General features: G+C 34.0%; 4 protein-coding genes across 4 annotated transcripts; 1 reads left to right on the top strand and 3 right to left on the bottom strand.

Moving 5' to 3' along the window:
- Window positions 1-164: 164 nt before the first annotated feature.
- LOC103830258 (putative UPF0481 protein At3g02645) lies at window positions 165-6,009 on the bottom strand. Its single transcript, XM_009106015.2, has 2 exons — window positions 4,206-6,009; window positions 165-3,205 (listed from the first exon to the last, which is right to left on the bottom strand). The coding sequence occupies exons 1-2, from the start codon at window positions 5,326-5,328 to the stop codon at window positions 2,931-2,933; spliced, it is 1,398 nt and encodes a 465-aa protein (XP_009104263.2). The 5' UTR covers window positions 5,329-6,009; the 3' UTR covers window positions 165-2,930.
- A 64-nt stretch (window positions 6,010-6,073) lies between these two features.
- LOC103831403 (transcription factor DUO1) lies at window positions 6,074-8,266 on the top strand. Its single transcript, XM_033275543.1, has 3 exons — window positions 6,074-7,371; window positions 7,440-7,695; window positions 7,789-8,266. The coding sequence occupies exons 1-3, from the start codon at window positions 7,181-7,183 to the stop codon at window positions 8,215-8,217; spliced, it is 876 nt and encodes a 291-aa protein (XP_033131434.1). The 5' UTR covers window positions 6,074-7,180; the 3' UTR covers window positions 8,218-8,266.
- A 148-nt stretch (window positions 8,267-8,414) lies between these two features.
- On the bottom strand, window positions 8,415-9,976 carry LOC103831373. The gene is made up of 4 exons (XM_009107277.2): window positions 9,554-9,976; window positions 9,166-9,324; window positions 8,938-9,046; window positions 8,415-8,770 (listed from the first exon to the last, which is right to left on the bottom strand). The coding sequence occupies exons 1-4, from the start codon at window positions 9,959-9,961 to the stop codon at window positions 8,568-8,570; spliced, it is 879 nt and encodes a 292-aa protein (XP_009105525.2). The 5' UTR covers window positions 9,962-9,976; the 3' UTR covers window positions 8,415-8,567.
- A 2,239-nt stretch (window positions 9,977-12,215) lies between these two features.
- Window positions 12,216-15,687, bottom strand: LOC103830256. The gene is made up of 4 exons (XM_009106013.3): window positions 15,247-15,687; window positions 14,986-15,144; window positions 12,905-13,013; window positions 12,216-12,720 (listed from the first exon to the last, which is right to left on the bottom strand). The coding sequence occupies exons 1-4, from the start codon at window positions 15,583-15,585 to the stop codon at window positions 12,524-12,526; spliced, it is 804 nt and encodes a 267-aa protein (XP_009104261.1). The 5' UTR covers window positions 15,586-15,687; the 3' UTR covers window positions 12,216-12,523.
- Between the last annotated feature and the right edge of the window lie 221 nt (window positions 15,688-15,908).

Here is a 15,908-nt window from a genome sequence, read left to right as displayed (position 1 = left end):
GACTTATATAGTACATAAAGGTTTTATGTTGACCCACTTTGCTTTACAATAAAACGACATGTCATAATTAATTTGGACGTTGGAACACACAATAGTTAATTACTTAATTACCAAAATAAAAATTCTACCACGAGAATCATGTTAGTAAGCGGTTCCTTCCAATCTTTTTTTTTTTTTGTAAAAGGGCATTACCCCTTCTAGTCTTTAACGCATGCTCAATTTATTTATATGATTACTAGCTATAATATATATTGCGGAATCTTCTGGATTTATTGCTCTATGATGTAATTTTTGACTGGCTGAGAACTACATATATACTACACTGAAATACGGTGACTACGTAATAACGTATGTACTGAATATCTGATGTGGTTCTATATTTATGTTTTTATTATTGCGTTCGGTCTGGATACTCTTAGCAAAAAAAAATATATATACATATGCACATAATGTTTTTTTGGGGTAAAATATGCACATAATGTTTATTTACATTTAACTAGTGTTTTATTCGATTGGGCGCCACTGTAACTAGCAAACACTTCAACTTGTCAATTATAAAATAAATTACTACCAGTAACATAAATGAGTGTCATTTTTAAAATTAATACTGCATAGTTAAAAAGTTATTTAATTAGTTTTTATTGATAAATTTAAATAGATTCGTCGGTCTCTGAAGGAATATTATTAAAACCTTTTTTTTGTTGGTTACAAGATTATGTATGTACGCACATTTATATTGTCTTTTTCTTGTTTTTTGAAGAATGAAAAACCTTGAGTTTGTGTTAAAAAAAAAAAAGAACCTTGAGTTCTGTGAAATGTTAACTATTTATTGATATACAATATTCATATACAATACGATGAAGAAATTATTCCAAAGAAGAGTAAGATTCTGATCGACAACAAAACGATTGTCATTACCAAGGAAAAATCTCATTTTTTTTGAACTAACTACTTGATTACGATAGAATAAGAGCTACACTAACGGTTAAAACCCCACAAGATATTTTTAACTATATATAATACAGTATAACCACTTTAAATTAATACTCTATAAATTAATATACACTAAAAATCTCTATAAAATAATATAATTTTATAGTTCCAAATTGAGTTTTTAGTTCAATTAATATATCGATAAATTAATATCTCTATATATTAATAAAAAATTATAGTTTTGGTGTAGTCTCAACATTATTAATTTATAGAGTTTTTACTGTATTACTATCTTATGTACCCATAAATTGTGTGATTAATTTTAAATTTTTTCTTTAAGAGATAACAAATAAAAAAGTGCCAAGTGTATTGATATTATCTAAAATTGGGTTTTGCAGTAGCCAAATGAGAACCGAGTCATTTTCTCTTTTTTTAATTTACTTTTTGATTAATTAAATTATTTAATTGCTTAGATATTGTTTTTAAAACATGTGCTATATTTCTTTAACAAAAAAAAAAAAACATGTGCTATATTTAAGTTTCAGCTGTCCAGTCAAGAAAGCCAGCAAAAAAGTTGTTATCTGCTCTTTCTTTTTAAGTTTCTTTGTCCCAATTTATTTCTTCATCGTTTGATCGCGAGCTTTATTAAAACAAATTAATAACGAAATTTCCCTGACTACTTGCTATACTAGATGAAGATTCTCTATGATTTCTCTTAGCGATTAATCACATTCATATTTTATATCATCCTTCTAAGCAGAACTGGTAAATATATGTCTTTAATGGCATATCTCAATCGCAATGTTATACAAATTGATACAAATCTCTAGTATGCAGAGAATGCTGCAATTTCATCTACACTTGCCAAAAGCTGTTAATTGCCCTATTTGAAAAGTGCACAGCTACTAATCAACAATTATAACTGTGAAGAACAAACAAGACTAATAGGTAGATTATAAAACATCATTTTAATACGACACGGAATAAATAAATGTACGGTTATATATAGTGTGCTGGATATACCCTCCACAAGAAATATATATGCCGATTTGAATAATTTGGGAAAATATTATACATAGAAGCAAATCATATGTGAATGTGAGAACGAAAAAAGGGTTACATGCATCGGGACGGTGTATTTGTAACTAGGCATTGTCGGTGAAAACAGAAAGACCCAAAAATATTCCAATAAGTCTAGGAGATTGCATGCCCATTTCACCAACTCCAAGAAACAACGACGAACATGGAGGAACTAAAGCCGGTGGCGGAGGGTACCAAATGACTCTTGAGATATAACAATACTCTGGTGAGAGTATTTTTCTTCTGCGAAATGTTTGCATAAGCTAAGTTCTTGAATTTGAATGTGTAACGATTGATTTTCAAATTACCATTTTTCAGATTGCATAAGATGTGTATATGTAGCCAATACCACCGAAAACATTAGGAACTGCATGCATAATCGCGGATCGCCACATATCAGTAAGGTCCGCGAACGTACAAAAACATCATTAAACTCGCCTCTTGCGGAAGAGAAAAAAGAAGTGGGTTTTAACAAAATTGTAGAACCCACCTCTTAAGAACTCACTTAAGAAATGAGAGTAAAGATGTTCTAACTGTACGTGTTGTTCAATATTTATTTTTTGTTGTTCAATATTATCATAAAGAATTCACGAAAATGTTATATATGGATACCAAATATTAGCGAATTTTATGCAAAAGCTTCTTGGAACAATCACTTTTCTGATAAAAAAATCTACAACGTCACAATATATATATATATATATATATATATATATATATATATATATATATATATATATATTTTTAAAAGAACACATCACAATACTTTTGGAAATCATAAAAGATAGATAGGCAAGAGTTATTTTTAGTAGAAGATAAAACAGATGTTGCTAGCTGGTATTAGCTAAACCTTATGAACAAGGGTGACATCAATTTGAAGGTGAACTCGACAAAGTTCGTTTTAACGATTAGTAGGTTCACTTCTGAATGATATCAATGATCGAAGTCACGGTTTGGATAAGAGTCAGTATCAATATACATCCAGCAGTAATGGTTGCTGTCCCTCTCCACAGATTGCTGAAATACACGCGCTTGAGGATGGAGCGTGACTTGTTGCAACTGTCATCGTAGTATTCGATGACATTGGATGCGATTTTAGCATAAGAAGAGCCATCGTCCATGACTCCCAAACCGAGCTTGTTCACCAACGTAGAGATTGCACCGTGGTGCCCAAGCCAATTCTTTATGATCCCTTATAGAAAGAAAAAAACAACCACCAAAAGCATTACAAATAAAGACAAATTAATATAACAAGTTAATTAGTTAAATTAGGGCTTGAGGGGCCCAATCGAATTTCGGTTCGATTTTATTCGGGTTTCGGATTTTTGGATTTGTATGTTTATAATATTCAGCTCAATTCGGATATTAAAAAAGTTTGGATCGGATTTGGTTCGGATTTAGTTACATGTATAAGATCCGAATGAACCCAAAATAGTTTCGATTTTAGATATTAATCGGGTTATCGGTTCTAAAAATATTAATTTATACTTGATTAAAATCAATATATTTTTAATACTTTCAATAAATTTGTGTACTTGTATTTATCAAATCATATTGTTATCCTTCAAAATAATTTTGAAAAACTCGTATATCAACCATGTGACACTCGTCTTTGAACTATACGTAACATCAGATATATCATGATTTATGAAAAACCAAAACCTTGTACGAGAATCATGCATGATAAAATGTAAACAAATTAAAATAAATAACAAACAACTTGATAAACGTAGAAATATACTATTTAAATTTAAATAAACATTGTTTAAACTTAAAAGCAAATTTATTCGTAAGCAATTGTTAAAACATAAAAACATTAATATAAACCAAAAAAATATATTTTAGACCGGCTCTGGTGGCTGGTCTAATCAACCATGTCAAAAACATGCACTACAAATATGTTATAGGATATTTTTCAATGGTAAAAAATATTAAAAACTTCCAAAAAATAAAGAGAAGAAGAGAAAATAATAGATGATTTCCAGGAAAAAAACTCTCTTATTTTTCTGAAAAGCTAAATCGACAAATGACAACTCTTCTTATTATTTTGTGATTTAAAATTAAATTAATAAATATAAATATAGTATTCACCAAATATAGTATTTGATTGGTGAGGAACTGTGAAAGTCTCTCCATCGATATCGATAATGATGTTGTTAGACTTGTATACATACGATAAAAGGGTTAATTACCTTTCTCAACGAGCAAGTCTACGTCTTTCTCCGAGTCGATCAGGAAATCCAAGAACGTTACATAGTCACAAACATAGGCATTGTAAGGATAATACGATTGCTCAAACGCCATTATGTTTCTAAGTTCTATCTCCATGTCATCATCAGCCCGGAAACAAGGTATCTTCAAACAACCAGTTTCAACGTCGAATTTCACCCAAACAGAAAACTCTTCTTCTATAGCCTCGAACTTCACTCCCCTGTTATATAGCTTATCTGCATTATGCATCTTTGCTATGTGTTCGAAACCCCCTACACCATCTTCAGGAAGTGTTTCCACGCGGATACACCTGAACAAATCAGTGAAATGTCTGAACTTGGAGCTCTCTTTGAGTTTCTTCTTCTTGTCTAGTTCGAAGTAGCTGATAACAAGTGTACGCATTGTCTCGCTCGGGTACAGTATTTTGATGATTGGATCAAAGAGTTTTTCCAAGATGAAGTAAGGAAGTTGGTTCTCGAGCAAAATAAGATCCCTTTTGATTGTGTTTTCAAGACAAGGCTCGTCCATCAGAGGATCCCCTATTCTCTCAGGTCCTTTTAAGTTAAACCTTAACATGAGCTCTATTATGAAAATAGAGTCATGCAGTATCATCTCCACAAAGTCTGGAGAGTCAATCCAGGTCGTTGATTCTGAGTAGCTTGCCCTGATCATATCTTCGTCTTCCTTGATTTCTCTTTTGAGTTCTTCAACAACTTTGCTCCCTTCGACCCTTTTTGTGAACTCAACTAGGTAAATCTTCTTATGCGCCTCCGTGTTTAAGTATCCCAATGACTTTGCCTTGGTGATATCTCCTCGAGACTTGAGAGCTTGAGATTTTAAAGAACGGTGAAGCGGTCCAATGAGTACCAGCTGAGGAGTGTATGCTTTTGGGTTTACTTCACGTAGACAGTCTGGTACTCTGTAGATGCAACACAGATCTGGATTTGTAGGAAACCGCCACATCCCAGGAACCGGTTTGCTCAACTCATGGTTTGTGCCCGATTCAAGATCCAACGTTCGGTCCATTTTATTAGGAATGGATGATCCAATCTTTCCTGGAGATTCTGAAGCGTGGCTCAGAACAGGACATGTAGATGAATCCATGGGACAGGAGAAAGACTAGTTGCTGTAAAAAAAATGTCAACTTATAAAGAAAGATGGAGAAGAAGGAAATGATGTTTATCTTATATAGGGCATCAATTACATGCACTGCATTCGGATAATATAAGAACGAAACCGATTCCAAAACCGCAACTATGTCACAAATTGGTTTAAATATACATTACTTTAGTAGATTCGTAAATGAAATGAACTTAAAAATCGGGTGGTGCCCATGTGGGTTCGACATCAGTTAATTAATTATGGCATTCAATTTGAAATGTTATTAATTGCCTTAACGAGGAAGGCTTAGATGCAGCTTTCAAAAAACTACATTTCACGGCTGGTATCATTTGCAAGAAAAAGGTCATGTATATAGGATTTTATTTCTTGTCTAATATTTTTTTAAAAGAAAATTACAAAGATATGTTGGTAATTGCTTTCTGATCTTTGTTATTAAATACTATGTATACGAGTATAACTTTGTGCTTATTATAATTTCACAACAGCTTACCTTCTCTGGTTCTGTGCTTTCATTTCTTGTATATATAAAAATTCTATTTGACACGTTTTGAGTAAACACAGCGGATGCCAAAAGCGAAAGACAGAAGTCCATTATTGGTTTCCCACAGAATCAAACTATCAATCATACTCTCTCTCTCTCTCTCTCTCTCTCTCTCTCTCTCTCTCTCTCTCTCTCTCTCTCTCTCTCTCTCTCTCTCTCTCTCTCTCTCTCTCTCTCTCTCTCTCTCTCTCTCTCTCTCTCTCTCTCTTTCAAAGTAGTCTACGATTTAATTAAATGCACAAGAATTAAAAATTAAGACATTCACCTTTTATATAAAAAATAGCTTTAATAATATAAAGTAAAATTAATTCAACCAATCATTACAAAAACTATAAAACATTATTGATCACACAGTTTTCAATAAAACTTATACTAATATAATATACCAAAACATTATGTATTTTGAAACATCAAAAACTCTTCAAAACATCATCTATTTTGAAACGGAAAAAATATTAAAATGCACAATGTTAATTAGGTTTTTTAATTGTAGCTATAATTATATTTGTGGATGTTTTATTGGATAACTAGGTGTCTGCAGTTTGATTAAAACAAAACTAGGGTGTCTGCCGGATAAGTCAAGGGTGTGGCACCCTAGTTTCTCTTCTTCTTTATTTAGATAATCAAAATTTATTCATATATCTTAATCTTTAGATTTTGTTATAAGATGTGTCACATACTAAATAATTTTTTAGTTTTGTTCTCGTATCCGACATCGGAGAGTCAACTGGTTAATTTTCTGGAAGTCTGTTTATCTTTGCCATATGCTAAGCAGACCGGGTTGTTCGCAATAACAGTTAGATATTCCTATCGCCTAGCTACACAAACAAATATATTTGAAATGGTACATTTTAAATCCGGAGTGCTTAGCACCTTTCCAAGTCCGCCGTAGCACTCGACCATGTGTGATTAAATTTATTTGTGGATGTTGACTTAAAATTGTAATTTAATTTAACGTTTGTTGCTCAGCTAGAAAAGTTTCCAATTTTCACTAGAACTGCATCTTTCTAAACAATTCAGCAATTACAAAATCACGTAAACGTTGCATAAGATGTGCATGCAAATCGTTACCCCACGCGGTGAGTGAGCAGACTAAAAGATCGAATACAGTGATAGGCTCACAAAAAATGGGCTTACTTCTTGCGCTAGTAAAAATACGAGGGTATTTTAGTAATATGCTAAATTCAAAAATTGGAGAGAAACTTGGAGAGTGGGTGATAACCGCCTCCAACCGTCACTACAAGAAACTTCCGCAGACACAGCACAACACAACACGACTTACCAAACAAAAACATGGAAGCGGTTAAGAAGGAAGAGATGAAGAAAGGGCCATGGAAAGCCGAGGAAGACGAAGTGCTCATCAACCATGTGAACAGATACGGTCCACGTGACTGGAGCTCCATTCGATCCAAAGGTCTTCTTCAACGCACCGGCAAGTCATGCCGTCTCCGTTGGGTCAACAAACTCCGTCCCAATCTCAAAAGGTATATAACTTTATTCCCTCCCCTCTTTTTCTCTTCTTATTTTGCTTAAACGTTAGATGTTTCTTTAGTGGGTGTAAGTTCTCTGCGGAGGAAGAGAGGACTGTGATTGAGTTGCAGGCGGAGTTTGGGAACAAATGGGCGAGAATCGCTACGTATTTACCGGGAAGAACTGATAACGATGTGAAGAACTTTTGGAGTAGCAGAGTAAAGAGACTCGCTAGGATTCTCCATAACTCTTCTGATGCATCGACTTCTCCCAAACCACCTTCTCGTCGAAACAAAGGCAAAAACGTTAAACCAATCCAATGCTTCTATCCCCCTCAGGTATATTATGTTTTAAAATAATAAAATATATATATTTTAATTATTATTATTATAAAGGATTTTTTTCAGTTTGTCTGTGTGTGTGTGTTTCAGTTTCAGAGTTTTGGTTTGGTTGAGGAAGAGGTGACTACAGCTTCTTCTTCATCTTCCAAGATTCTTCCTTACTCATCATCAGACCAAGTTGATGAAGCCTTGAGGTTGTCTGAATCGGGTATCAAGTTAGAACATCAGCCATTCTCTTTTGGGACTGATCCTCTCATGTCTGAGCCGCATATTGCTAATCAGCAAGCGACCATCCCTTTCTATCCAGAGAGCAGAGAGCTTTTGGCTAGACTCGACAACCCTTATTACTACGATATCCTCGGACCGGCTGGTTGTTCTGAGCCGTTGTTCGCTCTCCCTCAGCCGTTTTTTGAGCTGCCTCCTGCAGAGAGAAGGTGTAGACATGTTTCAAAGGATGATGAAGAAGAAGAAGAAGCTGATGTTTTCTTAGATGATTTCCCGGCTGACATGTTTGATTGACGATCCAAATCAGAGTCCTTAGATTGTTGTTGTTGTTGTTTGTTTCTGTTAGATTGCTTCCCTCCTGCATGTGTGTGTTTAGGTCTAATTTAACCGAGACTCTAACTAGCTTTGTTTTTAGATGTGCTTCACAAGCAACACTCTTAACTACTTTGTTATGTAACGACAATCCTCGTTTCTCTGTTAATGTTCTTTTGTTGGCAGAAGAAATGTAGTATCTTATTTAACTGAATCAAACTTAAAAAATATATTTCATAGTTCATACAAAAGCAACTCAAATACAACTTGACTAAACCGGTGTTGGGATCATACATGATCATGACTAAACTTGATTCCAGCTTGACCATGACTCAATACCACTTCACACATGGTACTGCTGTGGTTTTCAACGAATGGTACTTGATTCCAGCTTGACCGATCACTTCAAAGTCTCCAGCTGTAGTAGACCCTTCCTGACTCAAGACCTGTCTTCTCAGTTCAGCACAAGCACAATACTCTACCTCGTACACAGCTACGTCTTTATAGGTTGCAAATGTAGTCCTAACTCCTTCCCCTGCACATAGAGGTTCTTACAAGTCAAACACATTTGAACATTTGATTAACGAAAGGGATTATCAAAGACAGTTGCTGCTGGATACTGAAAGCTTGAGAGAGAAAAGAAAAAGATGTTCTTTCTAGAGAAGCAGAGATTTTTTACATAACCAAGAATGTCTTGCTTACCGTGAGTGACTAAGAGCAAGTTCTCTGAAGGGTACTTATCAGCAAGAGTCTTCACCAAACCAAGAAACCGTTCTGTGCATTCTTCTACAGTCTCTTCCCATTGTGGCATCTGAACACAGCCAACATGACACACTCAGCAGAAGATCGTCAAGTTTATATACTCAAATTGCTTCCAAGAAAACAACATACAGAAACAGAACAAAGACAAGGTCTAGAGAGATTGATTACCTCTTTATAAACAGGATCTACGTCACGATCCACCATTCCCTCAGGAAACATAGCTTCAAGATCTGAAATCTTAAAATCGAATTTTCCATCTTTTGGAGCAACCTTAGGCCTAATAGCCATACTGTTCAGCATCTCACTCAAACCAAACTCGATAGATACCTGAAGCAGACAAGAACCAACCACCTTAACTAGTTTATACCATTACATACATCATAACCCTTATTAAGACCGTCAAGATTGGTCCTGAGATTTTGAGGGCTAATAAAATTTAGTATAAAAAATTATTCCTAAAATTCTGGGGACCACAGACCGTTGTCTATGTTCATGACCTTCCCTGAAGACAGTCATAGTTCAAGACTTATAGACTGAAAATGATCAGAATCTTGACCTTGAGCTTAGATTTATCGATGGAAATAACGTCTTTAGACGACATAGCGTGAGGGTTTAAGTCAACGGCGGAGAGAGCGGCGATAACTTCTGAAGCGGTCTGAACGCAGCGGATGAAAGGAGAGACAAACACCCTGTGGATAGGAAACTGGATCTGAGATCGGATCCGTTGACCAGTTTGAAACGCACGAACCAAACCATCCTGAACGAGAGGAGGGTCCCAAGGTCTCGAAGCTGTATCGGGCCAGAGTGGGTTGATCCTGTCAATGCGATCACCGTGACGCAGCATCAAGATGTTTTGGTAGTCATCGGTGGTGTTCAAATCAGCAGACGACTCCATTTTTGCTCTGATAGTGGTTGGTGGCGTGCCCTTTGGGAGTACGTTGGAAGTAATATATATAGTACACATGACGTAAAGAATTAAAACATGTGTTTCATCAAATATTATTAATATTTTAAAATATATTTAAATCATAGAACCAGATTTTTAAAGAAAAAAAGACCAAAATAGCACAAAATCAAGTTTTTGTTCCCAAACTAGCACTCAAGGCCAAAAGTCACAAAAAAGCACTCAAGAGGTGAGGTTTAGGGTTTAGAATTTAGGTTTAGGTTTTAGGGTTTAGAGTTGAGAAGTGAGGTTTTGGGGATAAGATTTCAAATTTTGAAAAATAAAAAAATTTAAAATTTTCAAAAGATAAAATGTTATTTTGGTCATTTTAATTTTTGAGTGTTATTTTTGTGATATAAACTTAGAAATGTACTATTTTGGAGATTTGCCCATTTTTAAATTACAAAAAACGTTAGCAGCTGGTAGTAATTACTTCAGCCAAACTATAATATGTCTAAGTATCCATCAATCTTGTTGAAGATAATAAAGGTAAACAACTATCTTTACAACCTTTATATAAAAGTTGTTTTTTTTGCATTCAACATATCAAAAAATCTACTAGAGCATTCAGTTCTTCCTCCTCTATAATAATCATTTACCATCTGCTCAGTACTTACACCATAATCTACATCCGTATTTTGTTCTTCTAACCTATCAACATGCTGAGATTCGTTAATACTAGCATATTCATAACTGTTTTCCCATGAAAATACCAAACCTTATAATTTCGTGTACACCCTTTCATATATAAATGAGTCCAAACATCTCATTCATTTATAACCATACTATTATTGCAGGAAGAGTAGAGACATCTTATCATACTGGTATTTACTTCCGGTTGTTGTTGAGCAAGCCTCATGAATACCTTCTATGTATTCTTCCGTAAGCAAATTGGTATTTGGATCCAAATGAGGTTTATCCATCCACAAACGAAAATAATTTCCAGAAGACATGATTTTTTTTTGGATTTGTAGTGAGTGAAGAGAGTGAATAGAGAATGAAAAGTGAATGAAGTGAATGAGAGGAGCTCGTATTTATAAAAAAAAGTTGCCGACATTCCGACAGATTCCCGATGATATTCCAACGGAATAAATTAATTTTCATTGGAATTCCGTCGGACGGATCAAAGCACAAAATAACTATAAACGGTCATATATTTCGTTGGAATTCCATCGGAAATTTAAGGAGCGGTCGTCAGAAAGTCGTCAAATTTTTTTTTAAGTATTAGCAACGGTCAAAAGTTTCGTCGGAAACGAGTCAAAATTTTCGACAATTTTCCCATAATGGTTAACAATTCAAACCATTTAAAATGATCGCATAATGGTTATATATTTCCCTCACTATTTCTCAGACTTGCATCAAAAATTTCTGACAATCTTTCCTTCGTCGGAAAGACGTCGGAATGTTCCTACGAAATACCGACGAATGGTTATATTGCTGTCGGAATTCGATCAGAATTCGATCAGAATTGACAATTGGACAATTGTCGGTATTTCGTCGGAATTCGATCAGAATTGTCCGAGTTTATTGCTGTCGGAACTTCCGTCAGAATTGTCCTTGTTTTCTTGTAGTGTAATTTAAATTACAAATTAGATGCAGACTTGTTTCAAAGGAGGAGGAAGCTGATGTTTTCTTGGATGATTTCCCGGCTGACATGTTTGATCAAGTTGATGATTCAGTTCGAAGTTCTTAAGACTGTTTTTGTTTCTATTATTTCCCACTGCATGTGTGTGTTTAGGTCTAATTGACGCAGACTCTAACTAGCTTTGCTTTTAGATGTGCTTCACAAGCAACACTCTTAATTACATACATTGTTATGTAATGATAAATCCTTGTTTCTCTGCTAATGTTCTTTTGTTGGCAGAAATATAAAATCTTATTTGATTGAATCAAACTTTGAAAACATATTTCATAATTCATACAAAAGCAACTCAAATACAACCAAATAGTACAGAAACATATGAACTGAAGACAGCTGACCAAACCGGTGTTCGGCTTATGACATGATCATGACTAAACCTGATTCCAGCTTGACCATGACTCAATTGCTTTTGTACTTGAGACTTCTCTTCTCTGTTCAACATAAGTACAGTAGTCTACTTCGTACACAGTTGTATCTTCATAGAACGTGGATAATGTTGTTCCCACTCCTTCCCCTGAAAATTCCATCAAAGAGTAGGAGTTTATATACAAGATCATTTTTTATGTTTCAGTCTTTGTTTAATCTCACGTAACATAAATTTCTGAGCAGATTATTTTGCCAAAGGATCACGAGCACGAAATAACTTATTTTTCTTTATAAATCATGACTACCTTGTAGTTATGGTCCTTCCTTCATGACAATCATATTACTGATCAGGTTTAATATATAGATGACAAAAAAGGTCATTATTCTTCGAGAAAAAAAAAAGAAAAGAAAAGTCTTGGCTAGCGCAAAGCAATTTGTAAATGACAGACGATAAATCTTTTTATTTGAGTTTAGAATCACTCGTTCTTAATATCCAGTGTCCGGTTGATTTCGGTTTCCAAATGTCATGATGATCTTCAGGAGACACTGACACAACCGAGAGTTGGGAAACATGATCATTTGTCTGCTGTGGTGGTCAAGGAATGGTACTTGATTCCAACTTCACCAAGACTTGTCATCACCTCAAAGCCTCCAGCTTTAGTAGACCCGTCTTGACTCGAGACCTTTCTTCTCAGTTCAGCACACGCACAGTACTCTACGTCGTACGTATCTACGTCTTTATAGGTTGCAAATGTAGTCCTTACTCCTTCCCCTGCACAGAGAAGTTGAACATAAACTGATATCATAGACTCTTTGCTATAGTGCAACCACAGAACAGCTTTGCTATATGGACACTGAAATCTTAGTAACAAAAAGAGAAGCAAAGCAGAGATTTAAAACTAATAAAGTCAAAAGGTGTGTGTGTACAATAACAGAACCAAGAATGCCTTGCTTACCGTGAGTGACTAAGAGCAAGTTCTCTAAAGGGTACTTATCAGCAAGAGCCTTCACCAAACCAAGAAACCGTTCTGTACATTCTTCCACAGTTTCTCCCCATTGTGGCATCTGAGCACAACCAACATTGACACACTCAGAAGAAGATCATCATGCTTATATACTCAAAATGCTTGGGAAAAAGAGTATTTTATTCCCCAAGTATTTGAAATCGGCAGCTTTAATACTCAAGTATTGCTCGAACAGAATTATTCTAACTAATAATTGATTGCACGAAATTAAAAATGAAATAGTCAACCATTAATTGATGGACGTAAAAATAACGGTTTCATTAATTTTTAAGTGGTTGAATATTCGAATCATAATTTGCGCATTCAGTGATTAGTTGAGGAATAAATATGCGTATATAATACTTAAGTATTTAATTTGCCGATTGAAAATACTTGAGAAATTAAAAGGAACAATCTTTTTTTAAATCATAATTTAAAATATTCTCAAGTTAGATATAGCTAATATACAAAATTTTTACCTTTTAATTTTTTACAATGACGTATAAAATAATACAAATAACTAGGGGTGGACGTTCGGGTACCCATGCGGGTTCGGTTTGAATCTAATCGGGTTTCAGGTCTTCGGGTTTAAAGATTTCAGCCTCATTCGGGTATTTCTAAATTTTGGTTCATGTTCGGTTCGGATCTTCGGGGGTTCAGTTCGAGTTCGGATAACCCATTTAAATTATTCTTAAAATTTTAATATTCATTATATGCTTAAAATTTCTCAAAATCTATAAATCAAAATAATATATTACACATAAATTTGTATAATATATGTCAAAATACCTAAAATTAATATATAAATTGGTTTGAATTAAATATTTGAATAGAAAATCAATAGATATTTCAAGCATTTTGGTGTTTTGAATATACTTTAACTATTTTAGACATTTACTTTTGACTATTTATGTATATTTTCAAGTATTTTAGACAACTTTAAGATATCTTATATATTCTGGATATTTTTAATATATATTAAATCTAAAAATAAGTAATATATTTAGGTATATAAATTTTTTTCGGTTACATTCGCGTACCCGAGATACTTCGGTTCGAATCGGGTTCGGTTTCGGTTCTTTAGATACCAAAATTTTGAACTCGTTCGGATATTTAATAAATTTTGATTCGGACTTGGTACTACTTTTTTAGATCGGGTTTGGTTTGGTTCTTCGGATCCGGGTTTTTTGCCCAACCCTACAAATAACTATAGTTGCATGATTGCATCACAGTGTTGGTGTATTTCATGTTTATAAAATCACTTATATATGATTTTTGTTTTGCTTATACATTCATATTTTGTACATTGAATCTATACTTTAGACAATTATATATTGTAAATTAAAAATACAGTGCAAATGTAGTTATCTTACATCATTTTATATGCTTTTAAAAACCAAAATATATATATTTTTGTATAAAGTATCTTATAAATTGGTTCAAATTGAGATTTTTTTGAACTAGGAATTATTTTATAAATCATCTAAAATGATTTTATAAGCATGAAGTACATCAACAATACCATGTGACTATAACTATTTTGTATTATTTTATATGTCATTGTCAAAACTTAACAATCGCTTTCAGAAAAGTAAATATCTAGTATAATGATTTTATTTAACTTAAAAATATTTTTAATTATGTTTTCCTTAAAAAATTAATGTTCATGACTTTCAATCTTATAAAGAATATAAAAGGTGAGTTTTAATTCCTCAAGTATTCTCAATCGGCAAATTAAATTCAAATATTATATGCGTATATTTATTCTCTAACTAATCTTTGAGTATACAAAATTATGATTCAAATATTCAACCGTTAAAAAGTTGACAGAAACTTTTATTTTTCTGTCTATCAGTTAATGGTTAACTATTTCATTCTCAATTTTGCGAAGTTAACTATTAGTTGGAGAATAATTATGCGCAAGCAATAGTTGAGTATTAAAATTGATGATTTCAAATACTTGGGTAATAAAATGCTTCAAAGAAAATAACATACAAAAACAGAACAAGACAAGGTCTAGAGAAATTGATTACCTCTTTATAAACAGGATCAACGTCATGATCCACCATTCCCTCAGGAAACATAGCTTCAAGATCTGAAATCTTGAAATCAAACTTCCCATCTTTTGGAGCAACCTCAGGCATAATAGCCATACTGTTCAGCATCTCACTCAAACCAAACTCAATAGACACCTGAAGCAGACAAGAACCAACCACCTTAACTAGTGTATACCATACAAACGAGACAACTACCCTTATTAGGACAAGAAGCACCAACGATGATCAGAATCTGACCTTGAGCTTAGATTTATCGATGGAAATAACGTCTTTAGACGACGTAGCGTGAGGGTTTAAGTCAACGGCGGAGAGAGCGGCGATAACTTCTAAAGCGGTCTGAACACAGCGGATGAAGGGAGAGACGAAGACCCTGTGGATAGGAAACTGGATCTGAGATCGGATCCGTTGACCAGTTTGAAACGCACGAACCAAACCGTCCTGAACGAGCGGAGGGTCCCAAGGTCTCGAAGCTGTATCGAGCCAGAGCGGGTTGATCTTGTCAATGCGATCACCGTGACGCATCATCAAGATGTTTTGGTATTCATCGGTGGTATTGGAATTAGCACACGACGCCATTGCTGCTCTGATGGTGGTTGGTGGCGTTTGCTGTAATAGTTATACATGACGTAAAGAACTAAAACATGTGTTTCATTAATAATATTATTTATATTTTCATATATTTAAATTATAAAACTAGAAAAATGAACCACTCATATAAAAACAGTATATTTTTAAATTATAAAAGTCACGGGTTTTTTGATAAAAAAAATGTAAAAGTCACCGGTCTGTTGCACAAAAAAAAAAATCACCGGTCTTTTTAATAAAGACCGTCTTTAGTTAATCGTAAATGAACAGTACCATCTCTTTAATTAATCCGCCAGAAAAGATGTCGAACGAGG

This window comes from Brassica rapa, chromosome A07 (assembly GCF_000309985.2).
Source record: "Brassica rapa cultivar Chiifu-401-42 chromosome A07, CAAS_Brap_v3.01, whole genome shotgun sequence".
Lineage (NCBI taxonomy): Eukaryota > Viridiplantae > Streptophyta > Magnoliopsida > Brassicales > Brassicaceae > Brassica > Brassica rapa.
This window is presented reverse-complemented; position numbering and strand designations above follow the sequence as displayed.